General features: G+C 33.9%; 2 protein-coding genes across 2 annotated transcripts; both read right to left on the bottom strand.

Annotated features, from left to right (window-relative positions):
• Positions 1–414: 414 nt before the first annotated feature.
• Positions 415–14,736, bottom strand: LOC141712934 (polypyrimidine tract-binding protein homolog 3). The gene is made up of 15 exons (XM_074516065.1): positions 14,573–14,736; positions 14,126–14,197; positions 12,510–12,581; positions 12,343–12,419; positions 12,118–12,199; positions 10,134–10,257; positions 9,796–9,860; positions 9,646–9,695; positions 9,468–9,509; positions 9,332–9,383; positions 9,188–9,245; positions 9,085–9,098; positions 2,922–3,029; positions 2,661–2,804; positions 415–1,166 (listed from the first exon to the last, which is right to left on the bottom strand). The coding sequence occupies exons 2-15, from the start codon at positions 14,180–14,182 to the stop codon at positions 777–779; spliced, it is 1,335 nt and encodes a 444-aa protein (XP_074372166.1). The 5' UTR covers positions 14,183–14,197; positions 14,573–14,736; the 3' UTR covers positions 415–776.
• Positions 14,737–18,747: 4,011 nt separating this feature from the next.
• Positions 18,748–19,356, bottom strand: LOC141714716 (uncharacterized). Its single transcript, XM_074518217.1, has one exon. It carries the CDS (start codon positions 19,354–19,356, stop codon positions 18,748–18,750), a length of 609 nt encoding a protein of 202 aa, XP_074374318.1.
• Positions 19,357–20,570: the final 1,214 nt, after the last annotated feature.

Below are 20,570 nucleotides of genomic sequence, written 5' to 3'. Positions count from 1 at the left end.
TTTTTTAAGATTTTTTTATAGTAATGAAAGTTATCAGGCACATAAAATAGCCTCTTAACCCGAAAAATATGATTCTACCTATATTCACCATGCCCCGCATATAGAAATTTTTAGCCATGGAAAGTGGGATTTGGATTTTAGGGCCAGTGTGACTGAAAAACATAGTAACACTCTATAAAGAAAGCCAATTTAAGAAAAGCATTCCAAAATATTACACTTCTAAGTAGCTATTATCTTGCAAACACACAGAGATATACACTTGTTAATAGTGCAAATGCCTGAACCAAGTCTGCTCAAAACAAATACAATGGCGAAGATCCAGTTCCCAGACCTAATTTTAAAAGAGAAGGGTGGTAGACGGGCAAACGGTACAGGTTAAAATAAGTAAATTTCACTATAATGGCTTGTTTTAGGTAGGAGGAAAAGAATACTTTTTATTTATCATTTTGATTTCATCCATCTCTGTTCTTCCTCTCATTTTGTCATTACAAACTCAGGAGTTGGTGCAAGTAACATAACCTCATTTCATCTCTCTCTACTTCCAATTGTTTTCGTTCCTAAAAAACTTGGATGCCCTGTATAGCAAACAACTCCTAACCTAGAAGGATGAGGGGAATCATCATACAAAGTCAGGAGCAAAGATATCCACTACAGCATCACAGTAGAGCTAAAGATACAACAAAAGACACAATTTTTAAGAACATGTCCTTGTGCCGGAAAATGCCTTCAGTTCATAGCCAATAAGAATACCTAACTGTGTTTCACATGGCACATCATCATATATTCTGCAACTGCGAAAAAGAAATCCTGATCATTTGACCACCGAGGGATGTAGCATGCTTGCAAACTAGGGCCTCGGTAGCTTGCTCCTCAGTTTCGAACATCACAAGGGCCTGTTTCTTTCCATTCATATCAAAGACTTTAGTGTTAGCAATTGTTCCGTGCTCTTCTAGGTGGGTAACAATCTCCTCCTCGGTTACATCTTGCGGAAGGGTGGATAAATGTATCATCTTAGTTGGTGAACAGCAGTAACGGTAATTCTTTGCAGCATTACGGTTAAAGCGATTGAGATTTGAATTAGAATATTCATGTGTCTCAGCACTAGTTGTAATGTTTGGATGCTTTGAAAAATTTACCTCCAAACGTTTCTCAAATAGAGTTGCTCCCTGCATTATTATGCAGAAAGGTCATCAGGTAACAATCAGATTAAAGAGCATTTGTCACAACAATCTAGGAACTGCTCAATGTTAAGTCATGTACAAAAGCCAAGTGAACCAACACCCATCATGCAGTTTCAACTAGATATGCACAAGAAAACATTATCCCAAAAATCCCGTTCAATCTATCCTTGCAAAAGCCTGAAAAATGCCGGCTCACCACCTAACAGGTCTTTCTAAATGTATGTTGAGCTTCATTTTCCTTTTTCTTTTTAAAACAAATTCTGTCGCGGACAAATTCTGATAGATTCTTATATTGTGTTGAATTTGTAATTGGTTTGCAACATTGTGGATTGTGCATGTCTAGTTTCGACATTAGCTTGACCCAAGTGCATATCCACAAGTCAGATAAGAAAGTCTAAAGGCTACCCACCCCCATCCTTTACTATCAGTTCTCATGGCCATATCACTGAAACTGAATCGTTAGAGTGGTCATGAGCATATCATGAAGAACAAACAACACTTCCGATTCACAACGAAGTTCAAGTAAATTCCCATCTTCCCAATCACACTGTGTCGGTAGAACACGTGAATGTAAAGGAAAGATAAAGTCCAAAAAATTTTATATTTGCACTGGAAAGAAAAATCTGTACTTGGGACAGAGATGATACAAGCTAAAGGATTCTAATTTACTATAGGTTTCAATGACCAGTAATCAGATGATAATAATAGATTATAGAAGTATTTGTAAATTTGTTGAACATAATCAATATATCATTAAATAATTAAATATGATATTGTATACCAATTAAAACCATTGGTTTAATTCAGCAAAATGTAGAAGCCAAATTTCAATAATCAATAGCTACTCATGATAGAAAATCTTTCAGTTTCGCCCAGTCAGTCTGACTAATATGTCCTACATATTGAGAAATTTGCTTGAATACAAAAATATAGCCACAAGAATAAAGAATAAAAAGAAGGGGGCAGTTTCATCATACATGATCATTGATCAAGCATACGCTTAACAACAACTAAATATGATTTTAAAAAGAGAGAACTACATTTTGCACCCATTAAATTTGGCCAAAAATCAATTTTGTATATCTACTTTCAGATATTGTAGTTTGCATCCCCCTTCTTTGAAATATGATTCAAATTGCATCTTTTTACCAATTTTTGTCAAGTTTTTAGCCCAAATTCTTGTCTTCAACAACATATTTGATCTATTCTTGAAGAGAAAAGATAAGAAATATTGTAGGAGACAACATTTCGGGCTAAATAATTAAGGAAAAAAGGTGCATATTGAATTGGATTTCAAAGTATGGGGATGCGAACTGCAATTTCTGGAAGTAGGTATACAAAATTGAGTTTTAGCTAAATTTAAAGGGTGCAAAGTGCGATTCTCTTTTTTACAAAGTACTGAAATCATTCCAGTAAATTAAGCATTAATAATAACTTTACGTTACATTAAAGGAGCTGTTGAATATAGAGGCATCATACCTTCAAAAAATGCACTGCTAACTCAGCCTGAAATCCATCTCCCATCTGAACTAATGCATGATCAGGTTTATTCCTTAAAAGTTTGATTCTCACAATGTTCCCATAAAGTGAGAACAAGTTAAATAATTTGTTCTCGTCAATTTTCTATCAGCAAAAAGTCAATGGGATTAATGTTGTGAATAAACCTTCAAAAATGGTAATTCAGACCAGAAAACCTTTAAAAAAATAGATAAATGAATCTTTGTAGAGGAGAAAACTTACATCAGTATTTAGATTAGACGCCAGAATGGTGCACCTGTCATTTGTCCCAGTTATACCAGGGGGCAGACCACCTCCAAAGGCAGCTGCAATTGCAGCAGCATTATCCATCTACACGTAGGATGAACCAGAGATATTCAGTTAGACAATCCCTGATTCATAATACACATGTACCCCAGGGCAAGCACATTGCAAACACTTCACAGACCAAATATATTATTTATGTGAATCCATCTACCTATATTTTATAACACTTTCCCTAGTTATGAATTATATCAATTTATGTACTGTTTTTTTCACACATAATACTAATAAGTCATTATGGAATTTAGTTTTGTAATTAAATTGCTTTAACATTATCATTATTAGTATAAATTTATTGTATTTTTTATTTTTACACTTGTTGGTTATTAGTTCTTTCTATTTGCTAAATTCTTAAATAATATTTAATTTTATATTAAAATCCTCTGGTTCAATAAAAACAGATATATTTTTTTTACAACTAACTTAATATATATAAACATATACATAAAATATATATATACATACATACAAACACATACATATAATTATTGAATTAAAAAATTACCATCCCCCCCACCACCCACATCCCCAATCCATTAATCTTCTTGTCCGCCATCGTAGGGTAAGAGGCAGACAGATGATTAGCTATAGACTGTGTTTTAGATAAAAACTTGTTAACAAACAATGCCTTCAAGTACGTGTGTCAACTAGCACCAGTATACTAAGTATCTGGCTCTGAGATATCATATAGGGAACACTTTTCATTATGAATTTTCTATTTTACTAAGCAATAACGTTGTCATGCCTTGACAAGTAATTTTCTAGTTTTTGTGATTTTCTAGGGTTTATAAGGTCGATAACAGTGAAACAAGTAAGAAAACAGAGAGATAGAGGCTAGAATAGCAGAGATTAGATGAGAAACAAGCACAGAAATGAGAGATTTCCAAAGAGAGAAGTAACCTAGAGAGAGAAACAGTTAGACAGAGAGAGAATAACAGAATTCTAGAGAGAGAAAGAGATTGGTGGAAAACTGATTTCCATTTTCTGAATATTTGATCATACATACTCAATTACAAAGTTTGATAGTCTATTTATACTAGCAGTAGTCTGCTTATACTAATACAAGAGTAAAAGACTGAAATGCCCTTCTACTAATAGTACTTATACTACTACTACTACTACTGCCATATACTAATAGTACTTATACTACTACTGCTTATATGACCTTCCTGACAATCCTTCCCCCTTCAAATTCTTCATGACCTCATGGAGAAATAGTAAAATCTGGAACATTTAACTTGAGTAGCTCCTCATCCTCCCCAGTTGCTTCATCTACACTGCACCCTTTCCATTGAATTAATGCCTGATAAATCACTTTATGATCCTTTATAATGTTCCTGCTATCCAGTTTCCTGAGTGGGCTAAGCTCAAAGATTCCTTGTGCATTAACATGAGGCAACTGTCTATGCACCCTAGCCTGACCAACAGCTCTTTTTAACTGAGACACATGAAAAACTTGATGCACTCTGGATGTGTTAGGTAGAGCTAGCTTGTAAGCCACACTGCCAATCCTTTCTAGCACCTCATAAGGCCCAAAAAACTTTGCTGACAATTTCAAGTTTTTCCTAATAGCAACTGTAATTTGCCTGTAAGGCTGTAGTTTGAGATAAACCCAATCTCCTACAGAAAATTCTCTGTCTGTCCTGTGCTTGTCAGCTAAATTCTTCATTCTGCTTTGAACTGCCTCTAGAATTTCCCTTAATGATGTCCACTGTTGTTTTTTTCAGCCAACATTGCTTCCAGGGAAGATATATTAGTGTGCATTCTTTTAAGGCCAGGTAAATGCCTTGGTTTAACTCCATAGACAACCTGAAAAGGTGTGGTTTGTAAAGTGTTGTGAAAGGTGTTGTACCACCACTCTGCAGCAGTTAACCATCCTGCCCAATTCTTTGGAACCTGACCAGTCATTCCCCTTAAGTAGTGCTCTAAGCATTGATTTACCCTCTCAGTACAGCCATCAGACTGAGGGTGGTATGCAGTGCTCATACACAACCTAGTCCCACAAATTTTAAACAATCACTCAGGAATAAGCTATCTCTGTCACTTACAATGGACTCTGGTAATCCATGTAGCCTATAGATGTTATCAAAGAAGGATTGAGCCAAGCTTTTAGCTGAAATAGGATGTTGCAGAAACTGCCCCTAGTCCCTCTAAGATCGAAGTGCCACAAAGTGAGGATACCTACTAAACCTATCTACTACCACCCAAATGACTTCAAACCCTTATGATTTAGGAAGTCCTGTAATGAAATCCATTGCAATCTCCTTCTAAGGCTCTTGGGGAATTGACAGAGGTTGTAGCAGACCTGGTTTCTTTCAATTTTCTCCTTTAGTTTCTTGGCATACTGCACACTCTCTAACCCATCTTCCAATATCTTACTTAATAGTGGCCCAATAGAAATAGTGTGCAACTCTTCTAATAGTAACCTTAATGCCAGAATGGCCTCCAATGCCATTACTATGGAGTTCCCCAAAAATATGCTTCCTCAAGCTTCCCTGACTTCCAACTACCCACTTTCCTTGATATTGCCATAAACCTTCAACCAAGTAGTATTGTTGTGGACCAGTCCTGTCAACAGTAGTTGTAGCAATGATGTTTTGTACCTCCTTATCATCTGTATAGCTATCTATGATCTGCTCCTTCCAGGTAGGTACTATACTTGTAAACTGGTGACAACTTCCCTCCAATTGCAGTTGAGATTCTGCTGACAACTCAACTAGCTCATTTTCCATCCATATTTGTAAGGCTTGTTTCTCCAAGTTACAAATAACATCTCCAAATTGAGACAACCATGGAACTCCCAAGATAATATCCCATTCTGCCAAATCCATAATAAACACATCAGCCTTAAACTCCCTTGAATTCAGTTGCCAACAAAAGCCTTCATACCCCTTCACACACTCCAACACTCCCCCATTTGGCAAATTCATGTGTATTGGCTTCTGTTCTTGTTCCTGTAATTCCATCTCCCTACTCGACTTTTGACTAATTAAGTTGAAAGTACTTCCACTGTCTACCAACAACTTAACTGTTCTTCCCTTAAACATCCCTTTGAACTGCAGGGGAGGTTTATATTTGACTTCATCACCAGGGATGACAACACAGCAACCTCTTCCAGAAGTGCTTCATCCTCATCTTCAGGATACACATCATATTTGGGTTCCTCAGTATAATCTATGTTCTCCCCATTACCTTCAGCCACCATCAAGAAGAAGTTCTGAGGTTTTTTACATTCATGTCCCTTGCTGAACTTCTCATCACAGTATTAACATAATCCTTTCTGCCTTCTTTCCTCACTTTGAGTGTAAGTTAGTGGTTTTGGTTTAGAAGCTACTACTTCTGGAGTCTTGTTTTGAATCAACAATGGAGCTTGACCACTGTTTCCTCCACTACCAACGGTAGCTCCTGTTTTCCCAGCCAAATAATTCCCTGTACTAGGTTTATAGCTAATTTCAGAGTAGTTATACCTCTTTGGCTGAGCATTAAGAGTTAAATACCTTGCTAGTTTAAGTGCCTAAGGTAGGGAATTGGGCTCCAACAATCTTATCATACCTTTAATATCTCCTTGCAGTCCACCAACAAAGTTCTTTAAGAAATATTCAGAAGTCAAACTAGGAATCTTCTTCAGTAATTGACCCCTGCATTTCTCAAACTCATCATAATATTCTTCAACAGACTTGGTTTTTTGTAACTTTTTGAACTTCTCAAACACCAAGTCAGTGTCAATCTCTTCAAATCTTGAGATAAAGGCTTCTAAGAATTCCAACCAACTCACTCCATCTCTTCCTATCATAAAGGACTTGTACCATGATCTAGGTACTCCTGAGAGATGCATTGCTGCTATGGCAGCTCTCCTCACTTCATAGATGCTGAAGTATTCCTCACAGTCTCTTAGCCATTCCATAGAGTCAGACCCCTCCTTATATACTGGAAATGATAACTTGAGATGCTTCAGACTCTGATTATCAGTATAATGCTCTCTATGCACTCATGTCATCTTCAACTCATCCTCCAGCTTGTAGTTATCATGAAACAGCCTCTGTCTTTCAGTAACTACATGGACAGGATCCTTGAACAAGCCTTTACCCTGAGACTTAGGAGCAATGTTCTCCTTACAGTCATCCTCCTCATTACTGGTATAAACAGTTTCCCTATGCATTTTTCCTTTATTCATGTTCAATCCTACCACTAATTTCTCAAACTGCTCCTGCAGCCTACTGAGTTTCTCATCAGTTCCAGCCAATTGACTCTGAAACTCTTGCTGAAACATGTCCAAAGTTCCTTGGGTAGAACTCTGAGGTATTTCACCACTCCAATAGTAATTCATCTCTCCTCCACAATTAGTCAAACACCTAGTAGACACCAACTCCAAAATCAATTCTACAACTCCTCCACTCACCACACACAACCAAAACTTCAAAACAATCAACAATATACCAACAGCACTATAACTACCAGCACTGTATCTCCTTTTCTCCAATCAAATCAGTATACACACCTCAAATAGATTATATAGAATCAACAATATACCAACAGCACTATAACTACCAGCACTGTATCTCCTTTACTCCAATCAAATCAGTATACACACCTCAAATAGATTATATAGTACAGACAACAATCAAACAGTACTCTAATCTCTATTTTTGTATGTTTCCTCAATAAACTCAACCGTAATCTTCTTAAAACAAGCAGACGAACACAGATCTACTTAAACAGCTTCAATACTAACTATTAATTGCAGTAAAACAACAGATGTAAGAGAAAACATAAGAACAGAGCACCTGAACTGATTCTGAGCAGATCTCTGAGATTACAAATGCGATTGTTGTGGTTTCAAGCTCGCACAAGTCGCCTGAATGTGCACAACACAGTGAAAGCAACAGTGGATCGAAAACAACAGCTCTGATACCAATTTGTCATGCCTTGACAAGTAATTTTCTAGTTTTTGTATGTTTTGTGATTTTCTAGGGTTTATAAGGTAGACAACAGTGAAACAAGCACAGAATGAGAGATTTCTAGAGAGAGAAGTAACCTAGAGAAAGAAACAGTTAGACAGAGAGAGAGAATAACAGAATTCTAGAGAGAGAAAGAGATTGGTGGAAAATTGATTTCCATTTTCTGAATATTTGATCATACATACTCAATTACAAAGTTTGATAGTCTATTTATACTAGCAGTAGTCTGCTTATACTAATACAAGAGTAAAAGACTGAAATGCCCTTCTACTAATAGTACTTATACTACTACTGCCATATACTAATAGTACTTATACTACTACTGCTTATATGACCTTCCTGACAAACGCCGTATTCTTGGCAAATATAAATATAACTAAGAAAATTATGACCTGAAAGGAAAAGAAAGAAGTCTTAGACTTATGTCCGACTTAGCAGTTACCATAACATAGCTTGGGTAAATACTAAATAAACTTGCAAAGCAAGTTCTAATTAAATTACAGGAGGCTTGTATAGTTGTATGTGTATGAAGTAAGTTTCAAGAATGTTTCGTAAGAAAGAATGTTACTTATCCACTTAAGGAAGATCAAGGCCTTACATTCATCATCATGACTCCATTGCTTCAAATAAAAAGTTAATCATTTACAGATAAAGATCACTGTATATTACCTACTGTATATTACCTGTCAAGTTTGACTATAATGGATGAAAAGATTATTAGAAATATTTTAGATTACATAGTAGAGTAATTACACGAGTTTTTTTTCCACTTGTTCGTGGGAGGAGCCTAGTTGTAAGTAAATAATGGGTAAATGTAGTTTTCACATTATTAAAAAATACTTCTTTTAGTTTTAAGCTTCTTCTCCTAAACAAGTGGTATTACTTTTACTTATATACTCAAGTATTTCGGGTATATTGAGAATACATCTGTCTATTTATTGTGGTTATACCAATTCTCAGTTAAGAAGTATATATCAGGTGTATATCCCCTCTATATAGTGTTCTTCAAATGTCCTGCACTGTGTACTAGTAAAAAGAGTGTATAGTTAAGTCTAACAGCAACTCCCAGGCTCTGATATAAACATCTCACAAAGGTCTTAAAACATGATCCGAGCAATACCCACCTGCGGGAATCCAACTGGGACAAGAGGCAAATAAAAAAAGTTAGAACATAGCTAGAGTAGATTAAAAGAGAAACAAAAACAGTGCAACCAGAAAACTTAGTACCTGGCCTGACTCCAGGAGGTTGAAAGCCATACACACCACCTGCATCACCATAACCAGGCTAATGCAAAGAAAAAAGAATTCAAATGTTTAGTGCATAATGGGGCCCCCAAATATATATGATACTGAATTAGGGAATAAACTTACTTGCGAGGATCTGCCTCTCTGTTCTGAAGGAAGAGATGGATTTGTAAAATCCCTGATCATATATGAAGAACAGCATGTCAATGACTTGATACATTAACCCACCCGGAAATTTAAATTAGTAGGCCAAAAGACTTACCTTGATCTCTCATTATTATAGTTCACTTGTAATTCATCAAGGCTGGGACAATAAGATGTATGAATTGTAAATGATGACATCAAAATATGAGCGAGATGGATATATATATATAAACATATAGACTACAGATGCTGCATGCACACACATAAACATAATTGCTAAAAGGCTCGAAACCTACTTTGAGAACTGGATGTCCAGCTGACAGCAACCATCATATATATTACGGCCCTAAGAAGGAAAAGAAGTGTCAAAATGTCTTCTAAAGAGCAATATAGAACTTCATAGTCTCGTTCATTATAGTATATAAAACACAACACAAATTACATACTTGAAGAGAGTTTCTAGCAGTAACAGCACTCTGCTTCAGTTGAAACTGAATTAAAGCTTGAAAACCTATGCGACAGATTAAGTAAAAAAATGTTAGTAGAAGCACATTGATAAGGTTGTTAATAGTTCTTTGGACATAAATTGAAACAGCTCCAACAAATGATCATGGGTTAAGGGACACATGGACATTCCACATCTCAAAACATAGATGTAAATTTTATTTACTTTACTTGACAAAAATAAATGTTGACATATCCAGCTTTTTATATGTTAAACAACTTGAACAAGAAATTATGAGAAAGAGAGACGAAAAAAGGAGAAAACTTGAAGAAGGCTGACCAGCTGACTTCTGAAAAGTGACGATCTTCTCCACAAATCCATGAGGAGAAAACACTTGATGCAGCACTTCCACGGTTATAGGGTATAGCATGTGATGGATTGTAACTAAGAGTATTCGATTAGGCTGTGTATCCCAAGTCGTCCGACAGCATACCAACATATAGAGAGAAGAGAGAGAAGAGAGGAGAATGAATAGAGAAGAATAGATAGAAATGGAGACTGATGTAAATAAACTAACATATTACATACGACACTACATTCATGACTAAGAGAAATGGGAAGTACTTTGACCACAAGTGCATATAGCATTAAGATTAGTCGCAAAAGCATATATGGGCAAATGTAAATATGTTCATGTTCACAAACCAGTACATTCAACATTAAAAACCATCTATAAGAGGAAAACGAGTTCAGTTTAGCAAGGAATAGGAAAAATGGTAACAGTAAAAGAGCCACTAAAAGTACTTTAATTGGTAATCATCCAGTATTGTTGTAATTGCTTCGGTTTAGCATTAAAAAAAGAGGAATCAGTAGGACGTCGAGCTTCGAAAGATCTCAGACATCATCCAAGACATAGCTATACTATCGTTATTATAGAAGGCAAGAAAACGTATTCATAAAAAAGCAAACACGAGATCGCCTCCCTTGTCCATAACAAAAGCTTAAAGCATCCTTGCAATTGGTTAGCACAGAAGGCAAATAACCAGATCAAGACAACTTCACAAGAAGTGGGAGCAAACATGTCAATATGTTATATAGCCTGAAAACTTGGTGAAAATAATTGCCAATCCCATTTATGATCCTCCACATCAGATTCTGAAATATAATTACTTGCTTGAAGATTTAATACAAAATACTTCCTTCCTCTCATGATAAACGTCCTAAAACAATATTTTTTTTCCTTTTTGTTAATGAAAGAACATAAACATGAAGGGGGGGGGGGATTCTACAAGCATCTCTTTATGCACATCAAAGTGTGGGGAAAAACTAGGATTTTTATTGTGGAATGTAGTAGATAAGGAAAGAGAAAATTTCTTTCTACTTCAAAGTAAATATATTTCAAAACAGTGTCTGAGTATATAACAAGTATGAACTACTATCTCCATCAAAATATTCTTTCAAACAGGGTGAACAAGTGTTTAAAAGAATGCACTCAGGCCCAGCGAATTTAGAGTTTTAAAAGCAACTAAAAAAAGTGAATTATGTTTGACTGCTCTTTGTAGAAGGTCTGATCTAGTAGAATCAAGGTATGGTCCTCGAATATTTAAAATTGTAGTTTTATTTGTTTTTCATGCATAATTCAACTCCTTTACATGGGATTCGAAACTAGGTTGTCAACATTCTACCTCCCACAATCCTTAGCTGTACGCATAAACACGTGGATAGAGGTGAAACTATGTGGTGATGACTGAATATACGGTCTTTAGGGAACAACACTGAACAAGGGATTTACACATCCACGAACATACATGTGGAGACACTGGCAACAACTGTTTAATATGGAAAAACCTAACCTATGTTTATGGCAAGAGGAAAACTTACATCGCAGATATACCGGTAATTTTTTTTAAATAATAACAATAGTAAGGACTTCTAATGATCTACAATTTCCGATCACAAATTTTGGAGACAATCGTTCTACATGGATGTTATCATTAGTGGTGCAATGTGGATAAAGATTGCAGTCTACAAATGCTTAATTAATTAACTATTCCCATAAACTAGCTTTAAATTAATTTGTAATATACTAGGTTAAAAACTTAAATGCCCAACTACAAATCACACATTTTTTGGCAGATCAAGGGAAAATTGAGGTTTTATATACACATTTCACGACACAAAACACAGTATTCAAGTAGAAGTATGTTTTTGTTTATCCTTCTCGTAAGGCGTCATTACCAAAAACACTATCAAATACTTCAACCAGGAGCTATTTCAACATACATGCATATAAAGGGCTCATCTGCCAATACAGAATACTAACCTCATCTCCCCGTCCTTGTGCATTTTGTTCGACAGTAGTGAGTTCTTGGTGTGACGAAAACTGAATGTAAACATTCCTTCCCCTGGATGTAACAGTCAGACATTGAGCAACCACTCAAGAGATTCCAAATGAAAAAAGACATGGTAAGATAACAGATATGCATGCGAAGTGGATAATGCAAGTGTTATTTTACGAAAATTTATTCATATATAAATAAAATCATACCTTATGCTTGGCTGAACATTTGTGTAGAACTGTAATGCATTCACGGCTGTAGTCACATCCTGCATTTGGAGAAGAGCCTGCAACCAAGTTCGTAGATAAGTGCATTGCTAAAACCTACCTAGCCCTTGTTAAATGAAGCTCCTTTCATATAGCAGCAGAGAACATACCTGATTTTTTGCACGAAGCATCACCAGTTTGGTAATAACTCCAAAAGGCTGAAATAGCTGAAGCAAATCATTCTGCAAAACCAATGTAACATACTAAGTGGATAACAGTGTCCGACAAAAAACACTTCAACACTACTAAGCTCAAACACGCAACACTTAGCAACTTAGACGGAAGTGCCGCCTGTACCATCTTCTTTCTGTCTACGATATTGTTCAGTAACTAAAAAGTGATACTTGTTGACTTATAGTTTTCTTCACTGCAGTTACCACTATAAGTTGCTATTCTTTTCAAGTAAAAGAAACGCAATAAAGAAAAACAACTCAATTGGCCATTTGTTTGAGGAAGAAAAAACTTATGTCAGAAACAATATTATACTTACGTTATATGGCAGGCTTACGTATATCACACGTTCAAATATGCTCCAAATTTATGTATCTCTCTCTTATTTGTTATTAAATCTTTGTTTATTAGTAGAAATTATACTACGGAATCATGAGATAATATTGCCACATTCAGGCCACTTTTTTGCTAGCCAATCCAATTTCGGCAAACCCACCTCCCTGTGATTATATAACTTCTTTCTTATTCTGATACGAGTATTTATTAACAGAGAGAAGACGAAGAAGAAGAAGAAAAATATAAGACACGGAATTTACGGTGGATCGAAAGAGCAAGTCCCAAATATCTATGGGCACGCCACTATAGGTATTAAAATGATCCTGGAAATGCAGGTAAACACACTGTATGGTAACATGTAAATGTGATTGTTTATCATACTTCCAATCGCCGGATGTCAAAACGCTTAGAATACTACTTGTTGAAGAGGAGTTGGTACAGCTCCAAGGAGTTTGATTTGATTGTCGCTCGATTCTTTTACTAAATCGGTAAATCCAACACATTAGTGGTGACAAAAAAAAAACTTCATACAATTACTGACCATTGACTAGTCGACGACTAGTCAGCAACTAGTCGACGCGAAGGTACTCCGGCGCCAAGAGACTCAAAGCCCAACTTGTCATCGACTAGTAGATGTGAAGGTTCTCCGAGAGTCTCGAAGCCCAACTTGGGGCCTTCATAACCATAATTGTGCTGTACCATGAACCAAATGACAGTACACAAGAAAAAGATGGAGATGAAAACGATATTAAAATAGACGACTTGGCTTGATATTCATCATAATTATGTTTCTATTTGCTTGGATATATTTGATAATTTGAATATTGATGTTATTATGTGGTACCTATGTTTATTTTGAACTTATTATTGTAGTACTTCTGATTTAAATTCTGAAACTAATATGTTTAGTTATATTATATATTAAATATTAGTAAGTAGATGTAACAATTTATCGACTTTTTACGACAATTCTTCTTGAAGGTACTCGTCTCGAGGCTCAACTTGGTGCCGTGATAACCATGTTACTTACCTCCCAAAGTCGACTGAACATGAACCACTACTGTACTAGACATTCACTTTAATCATAATTGAGAAAATTTTCTTAACGATTTTTCAACAGCAAACACAAAGATACAAACTTTAAAAAATGTAACTTCAAACTACTTGTAAAATTTATAATACAAACAGAAGATACACTTAACTAAACTGGAAAATATACCTCTGAAATCTCATGGCCCACATTGCGTACATGGATGACTTTCGAAGGCTCTGCCATTTTTGAAAAAATAACCTATAGGAAAAAAGTTCATTACAAAGATTTGATTAGTAATTCGACATTGTCTAATCAACTAGCACAAATCCCCAGTTGTAAGTGTTTAAAGAAACTCAATCGAACCCTCGGCTCAGTATATCGAAAAGCAAACAAAGCAAAAACTTGTTTTCTACTTCTGTGTTAACTCCTAATATAAATCAGAACAAATTGCAAATAAACACAAATTTAAACTATGATTAGCACGCACTCTCTCTCTCTCTCTCGCCCACACAATCTCTCTTAGACACGCATCTCTCAGACTCAGATTATCTGAGTCTGAGAGAGAGAGAGCAATTAAGTGTTGGTATGGATCGATAAGACAAGAGAGTATGGAGATATATGTATATATAGTACCTGAGGTGACGATTGTTGTATCTCCGGCGTGAATCGCTTGTTACTTTCACTGTATTTTTGAGTATTTAGGTCGTCCGGCGGCGCCAATTGAAATTGCTACGTCATATATATCTATCCCCCCTGTATGCCTCCTGTATCTATCTATCACTTGATTACTCCCTCTGTTTTGTATTTCTCTACACACATACGAACTATTATTACTGTTTTTGTACTTTTTATTTAACTATTTTATTTTAATTATAATTAAATTATTAAGCCCCGGAGAAGTAAAAAATTAATTATAATTAAAGATTTTTTTTCAAAATATACCTGTTTCACAATAATTTTAAAAAATATATATGTATGGTTCTTTTTAAATAATTTATAAAATTGTGATTTTTAAAAAATTTATCTTTAGAAGTATGCTCTACTACTTAATAAACTAAAATGTAATCTAAATCAATTTTATAAACTTTATAAAATATAAAATAAATGTTAGAGTATAGTTGCAGTATCATTCTATGTTCCTTAAAATTAATATAAATTAATAGGTTCTGTAAGGGTTGGCTCAGTTGCTTAAAAAGATAACTATTTTCTTGATCACAGGTTCGAATCCCACGGGAGGAGAATTTATGATTAAGCCTGAGCCAGAATTTGTCATTTAAATGCGATTTATCTTCGTTCACATGATTTTCAGGCTATTGCGTGAACCCGTGAGGTTTGTCATGTGCACACCCGAATGGTAGTCACTGCGGGTTCCATTAGATAAAAAAAAATTAATAAGATCCTAGTTATTTAAAATATTATAAGAGCATCTACCACGCTAACCACGTGTTAAGTCTATTATACCTAACTAGCTTACGGATTTCTCGTTTAAATGCGGGTTTATCTTGGTTCACATGATTTTCAGGCTATTGCGTGAACCCGTGAGTTTTGTCATGTGCACACCTGAAGGGTAGTCACTGCGGGTTCCATTAGATAAAAAAAATTTAATAAGATCCTAGTTATTTAAAATATTATAAGAGCATCTACCACGCTAACCACGTGTTAAGTCTATTATACCTAACTAGCTTACGGCTCGTGCGATGCACGGATCTTGATTAATATTTATATATTTTTATTTTTATTTTTTTATAACTTTAATTTATATGTATCTTTATAAATAATAATATAAATGTTTGTTGTTGACGGGATTCGAACATGAGAACTTGTGAAGTGTATTTTTTTAGTATTTGAATCTAACGACTCTGATTATTTGATGAAACATATCTGACGGTCGTGATAGAAAGGGATAACCAAAATGAGGGTTAACCAAACTACAAATTATACCTCATTCCGGTTATTATAGCATATAGTATAGATATGTAAAATGTGTATCACTCTAACGCTAAGTCGTGTTACGTATAATTTTAGATAACGAAAAACATGCACACTACATCTGTTGTATCATTTGTCATCATCTATAATTATCCCGTGAGCTATAACCCTAATTTTAACCCATTCGTAATTATGTTATTTAATTGTAATATGAGCATATTGCATTAGATTATTTTTTTACCAATATTTAACTTAAAGTGTTTAATATAATGTTAAGTGTAAAAATATTATTTTATTGTTAACTAACTTTATAAAAATTCTAATATAAGTTATGTTTTTAGTTATATATTTTATTTAATATGTAAGTAATGTTTGTTAATCTATTTATTTAATTTATTTTTAAATATCTTATCATACTTTTCGTTAATCATATAAATTATTTATTTATATTTTTATAATTTTTAGTTTAAAATATTGATAAAATATAAAAATATTATAACATTATTATTAAATTTCTTTTAATTAAATAATATTATTTTAGTTTCTCTAATATATATATATATATTTAGAATTAATAAAAAAATGAGATTTTGAATATAGCTAATAATTATAACTAATTCCAGCGGAGTATAATTGTTTACCGGTTCAACAAAATTTTACCTAACCATGTTTTAGCTTACAATTTTAACTATTGCCCTTGGAGATGCCCCGAGAGCAATTCCAAGAGATTCGCTATTTGTTATTCTAACTTCTAAGGTGTAATTTAAGGAATGAGGTTAAAGAATGTGCTCCAACAGAATCTTAGTGAGTCTTTATTTCACTAATATCCTTCTTCCATTGCCTATAAATAACTAACATATTCTTTCTTCTTAGCAATTTCTAACTTTTATATAATAATATAATATTAGAGCACTTTTTTCTCTCTATATTATGTAGTGTATGAAAAATACATTTAATAATACAGTTTTTCTCGTGTGTACTCATGGGCATATGCTAAAATTAGTGTTTGATGAGGTGTCCACAAAATATTGGTGGAGAGTTCATTAATAATAATGGACCCCTACATGAACAAAAATCTCCACCAATAAAATTTTTACAACTCAACAATTACACTTTCTTAGCATGTGCCCACACTAGACAAACTCTTAATAATATAATACTCGCTCCATTTCTTTTTAAGTGTCGTATTTTGACTAACTTTGAATTCCATTTTTAAGTGTCGTTTTTCTATTTTCAAGACACGTGCTTATATTTTCAAGACCCCTTCCACATGTAACATTCAATTTACTCTATTTTCAAGTAATATTATTATTTATTTTACCTACTCATTTTTTTCATCTTCACTATTTAAGCATACATACATAAATCACTCATCTTCATCATATTTCACTCATTTTATTTTACTTATTTGTTTTACTATTAAAAAAAATTCCAGCCAAAGAGATGGATGAAGTTAAAAAAGAAGTTGATGAATCCAAAAACAACGACTAGTCATGAACAATGTCAGTAAAACTCACCATGATTTTGATTTGAATGAATATCCAGATGACCAAGAAGAGGCTTTCTCACAAGATGTTAGTCACCGGGTTGTTCACATGATGTGGAAAATTTATTTTCCCAAATTCATATGTTGTCTCAGGAATTAATCTTTTTAAGTTTCTATTTATTTTAAGATTAGAATGTTATGAATATTTTTATTTCAAATTAAAATAGCATGATATGTTATGAGTTTGTTTTTTGCCTTATGAGTTTAAATTTTAAAAATGTTGAATATGTATTCTCAATCATATTTTTTATAAAATGTCGTTCATGCCTTGATTCTGTTAATTTTTTTTATTATTCTAATGTCATTTAAAAATTTTAGTTATTATAATGTTTGTCAAAATATTACTACGCCTTTTGTTATTAACTCACTAAAATTTAATTAGCATAGATTTAGTTATTTAAATTGAACCTACTTTAACAATTTTAAAAGCATTTAAAAATATTTTTGTACATCGAATAAAATTTGTACTAAAATGAAAATTATTTTACTCAAAGTGTTTTCACAATTAATTTAGAGATCTTTACATAAAAAAATTAGAGATAGAATTTTTTTATAACATAAAATTAAGATGAATGCTTAACTTCTAACTTTTTCTTCAAGATTGAATGTATGTACTCAAAGTATTTAAAAAAAATTGAAAGCATGTTTTCAAATAAGATGAATTGACAAAAATTTTATTGATTAATTTTATTAAGATGAGACATCAATAATAAGTTATTAGAAATATACAACTAACTAGCAAACTTAGTTTTGATTAAAATTAGTTATCCTTAATTTTTAACTTTAACAACTTTGCAACTTTAAAACCCACTAAAAAAATTAGAACAAACTCTTTCTTTGAAAAAAAGTAGAGATATAAAAATATATTATACATTGACAAGCAAAATTAAGGAAAAAAATTTGAACAATAGTATTAAAGGTTTACACTAACATATACAAAAAGTGCATAATCTAGCAAAATTCACTAACCAGAATTTAACCAATTTTTTGCATCTTCTACTAGTCTTGCATCACAATTAAACTGAAGAGGAAGTTTACCTTGTCTCTTTAAAATAGATTTTCTAATACGGGGTATATCATACTTATTGGAACCCCTCCCTTTGAGAATTTCCACCATACACTGCTGCAAAGTACAAAAAATTCTATTTGATGATTTTGGCAAAAAAAAGCTTCAAACGATCTTTCAACAGATAAGATCATCTATGGTTTTCGGAAACTCCTTATAACGTAAGGATTGAATTGCATTAAAAAAGCCAAGATCCAAAATATTTAAATCTGGAGAATTTGTTGGCTGACACATTAAGTGAATATCAATCCCATCTTGTAAGGCAGCTTACCGAAATTCTAAGTCATTTGGATTAACATGTGTTCTTGCGTTATCTTGTTGTATCCAAATGATACTAGAATTTCCATCTGGCCATTTTGCTCGGATATCTGGAAAGACTTTCTCATTCAAGAAAGACCTTATAACATGTCTCCCGTCTGAAGTCATTACCTTTGTTTCTAGTATTCCAGCCAATCGATTTGCACTGCTTCTCTTAGCAGGCTCTTTGGTTACAAAAGGGTATATCCCAATCTTTCCGGAAAAACTAACATTTCCTTGTTCAAATCGTGGCCGTGCTATAGCAGCCAAAAACATCACTTTTAAAACAAAAATTTTACTTTTACAAGTACGTTGAGGCTCTTCTTCATCCTTTAGAAGATAATAGCTTTCAGATTTTTTTATCAAATAAAACCATTTCTCATCAATATGTATGATATCATCCATTGCAGCAAAGCGAGAATTATTTGGAGGACTATCTCCGTCCAACATTGACAAGAAAAATTCAACTCGACTTTTCTTATTTTTATCTGTTAAAAGAGGTTTGATGGAATTAGAGTGTCTCTTTATAGTTTCATAATCTTTAAAGTGTGTGAACAAAGTTGTGGTGGAAAGTTCCATTGCATATGCAGTATATTGGAGAGCTGTCCGTTGAGATAGAGGTATATTTTGAAATTTTTCTACATCAAATTGTACTCTATTCCGACCACAATTTTTTGTCTTACGATGTGACACATCAACTTGACCCTGACTTGAAGACTCTTTTGCACGTTTCCAAATACGTTCAATAAAATGTATATTTACAAAAAAATCTTGCCGCACCAGCCTTTGTTGTACCCCATTTTAGTCTTTCATTTGCACTTTTTTCAATAGAGCAAGATAAATGGCACGACGTTGGTCATTTGATAAAATTTGTAACCTTCATGCAATGGTGTTATACGTCCCACTTTCACCTACAGATTTTTCTTTATTAAAAATCAAAAGATCAACAAATGCTAAACTAAATACAATCATGAGTGACAATACTAAAATAAAAAGTAAAATTTACTTTTTAGTTGGAGGACGCTCAAAATCATTAAAATGAGACTTGATAAGTGGCATTTTATACCACTTAAAACGTCTTATAATGGCTTGAATTGATGTCTTGAAATCAAGTATTTTGTGTATTTGATGCGTTTTTCTAGTGTTTGTGCATTTCAGGGTATTACTTGCATTTGTGGGGAGATTTCATCAAGAATAAGCCTTAGTACGTGTTTGGCATTGCGAGTGGGAAGATAGGAGCAGAATGCAGCAGAGAACGGGAGCAAAATAATTAATTTTCCAGAAAGGTCCTTGGCGCCCGCTCAGCTTGGCTGAGCGGCCGCTCAGGAAGCTGGGCGCCCGCTCAGGATTGCTGGGCGGCCGCTCATGGGCGCGAATTAAAAATATGATTTTTAGAGTTCTTGTTTTGCTGGACTTCTGACTTCTTGGATGGCTGGGTATTGTGGGGCTTCTATATAAGTAGTTTTCAGAGACGTTTCACGGGTGTTGAATCGTGGTATCAATCAAGGAGCAAGGAGATAAGGAAGAATACTGTTTTAGCACATCGCAACGAAGAAGAGGAAGCATAGTTTTCTTGTGATTCTTTTATTCGTTGTAACAGTGGATGCTAGTTTTCTTTACTTTGAACCTATTTACTCTTGTGACGTACTCTGGTTTAATATAAGTAGTTTTATTAATTATTGTCGTGTGTTATTATAATGTTTTCATATGAACCCATGATGACGATAAGTTCAATTATGGGCTAATCGTGATCATGGGGTCGTAACGGATTTGCTATGGAATTCTTTAGTTAG

This window comes from Apium graveolens, chromosome 3 (genome assembly GCF_009905375.1).
Source record: "Apium graveolens cultivar Ventura chromosome 3, ASM990537v1, whole genome shotgun sequence".
Classification (NCBI taxonomy): domain Eukaryota; kingdom Viridiplantae; phylum Streptophyta; class Magnoliopsida; order Apiales; family Apiaceae; genus Apium; species Apium graveolens.
This window is presented reverse-complemented; position numbering and strand designations above follow the sequence as displayed.

Coding starts and splice junctions, on each gene's coding strand:
- LOC141712934 (XM_074516065.1), bottom strand. CDS start 14,182: ATGGCAGAGCCTTCGAAAGTCATCCATGTACGCAATGTGGGCCATGAG. Junction 12,420..12,509: donor TGCTTCGTGCAAAAAATCAG/GTATGTTCTCTG, acceptor ACTTGGTTGCAG/GCTCTTCTCCAAATGCAGGA. Junction 9,861..10,133: donor CACTTTTCAGAAGTCAGCTG/GTCAGCCTTCTT, acceptor TCTGTCGCATAG/GTTTTCAAGCTTTAATTCAG.
- LOC141714716 (XM_074518217.1), bottom strand. CDS start 19,356: ATGGAACTTTCCACCACAACTTTGTTCACACACTTTAAAGATTATGAA.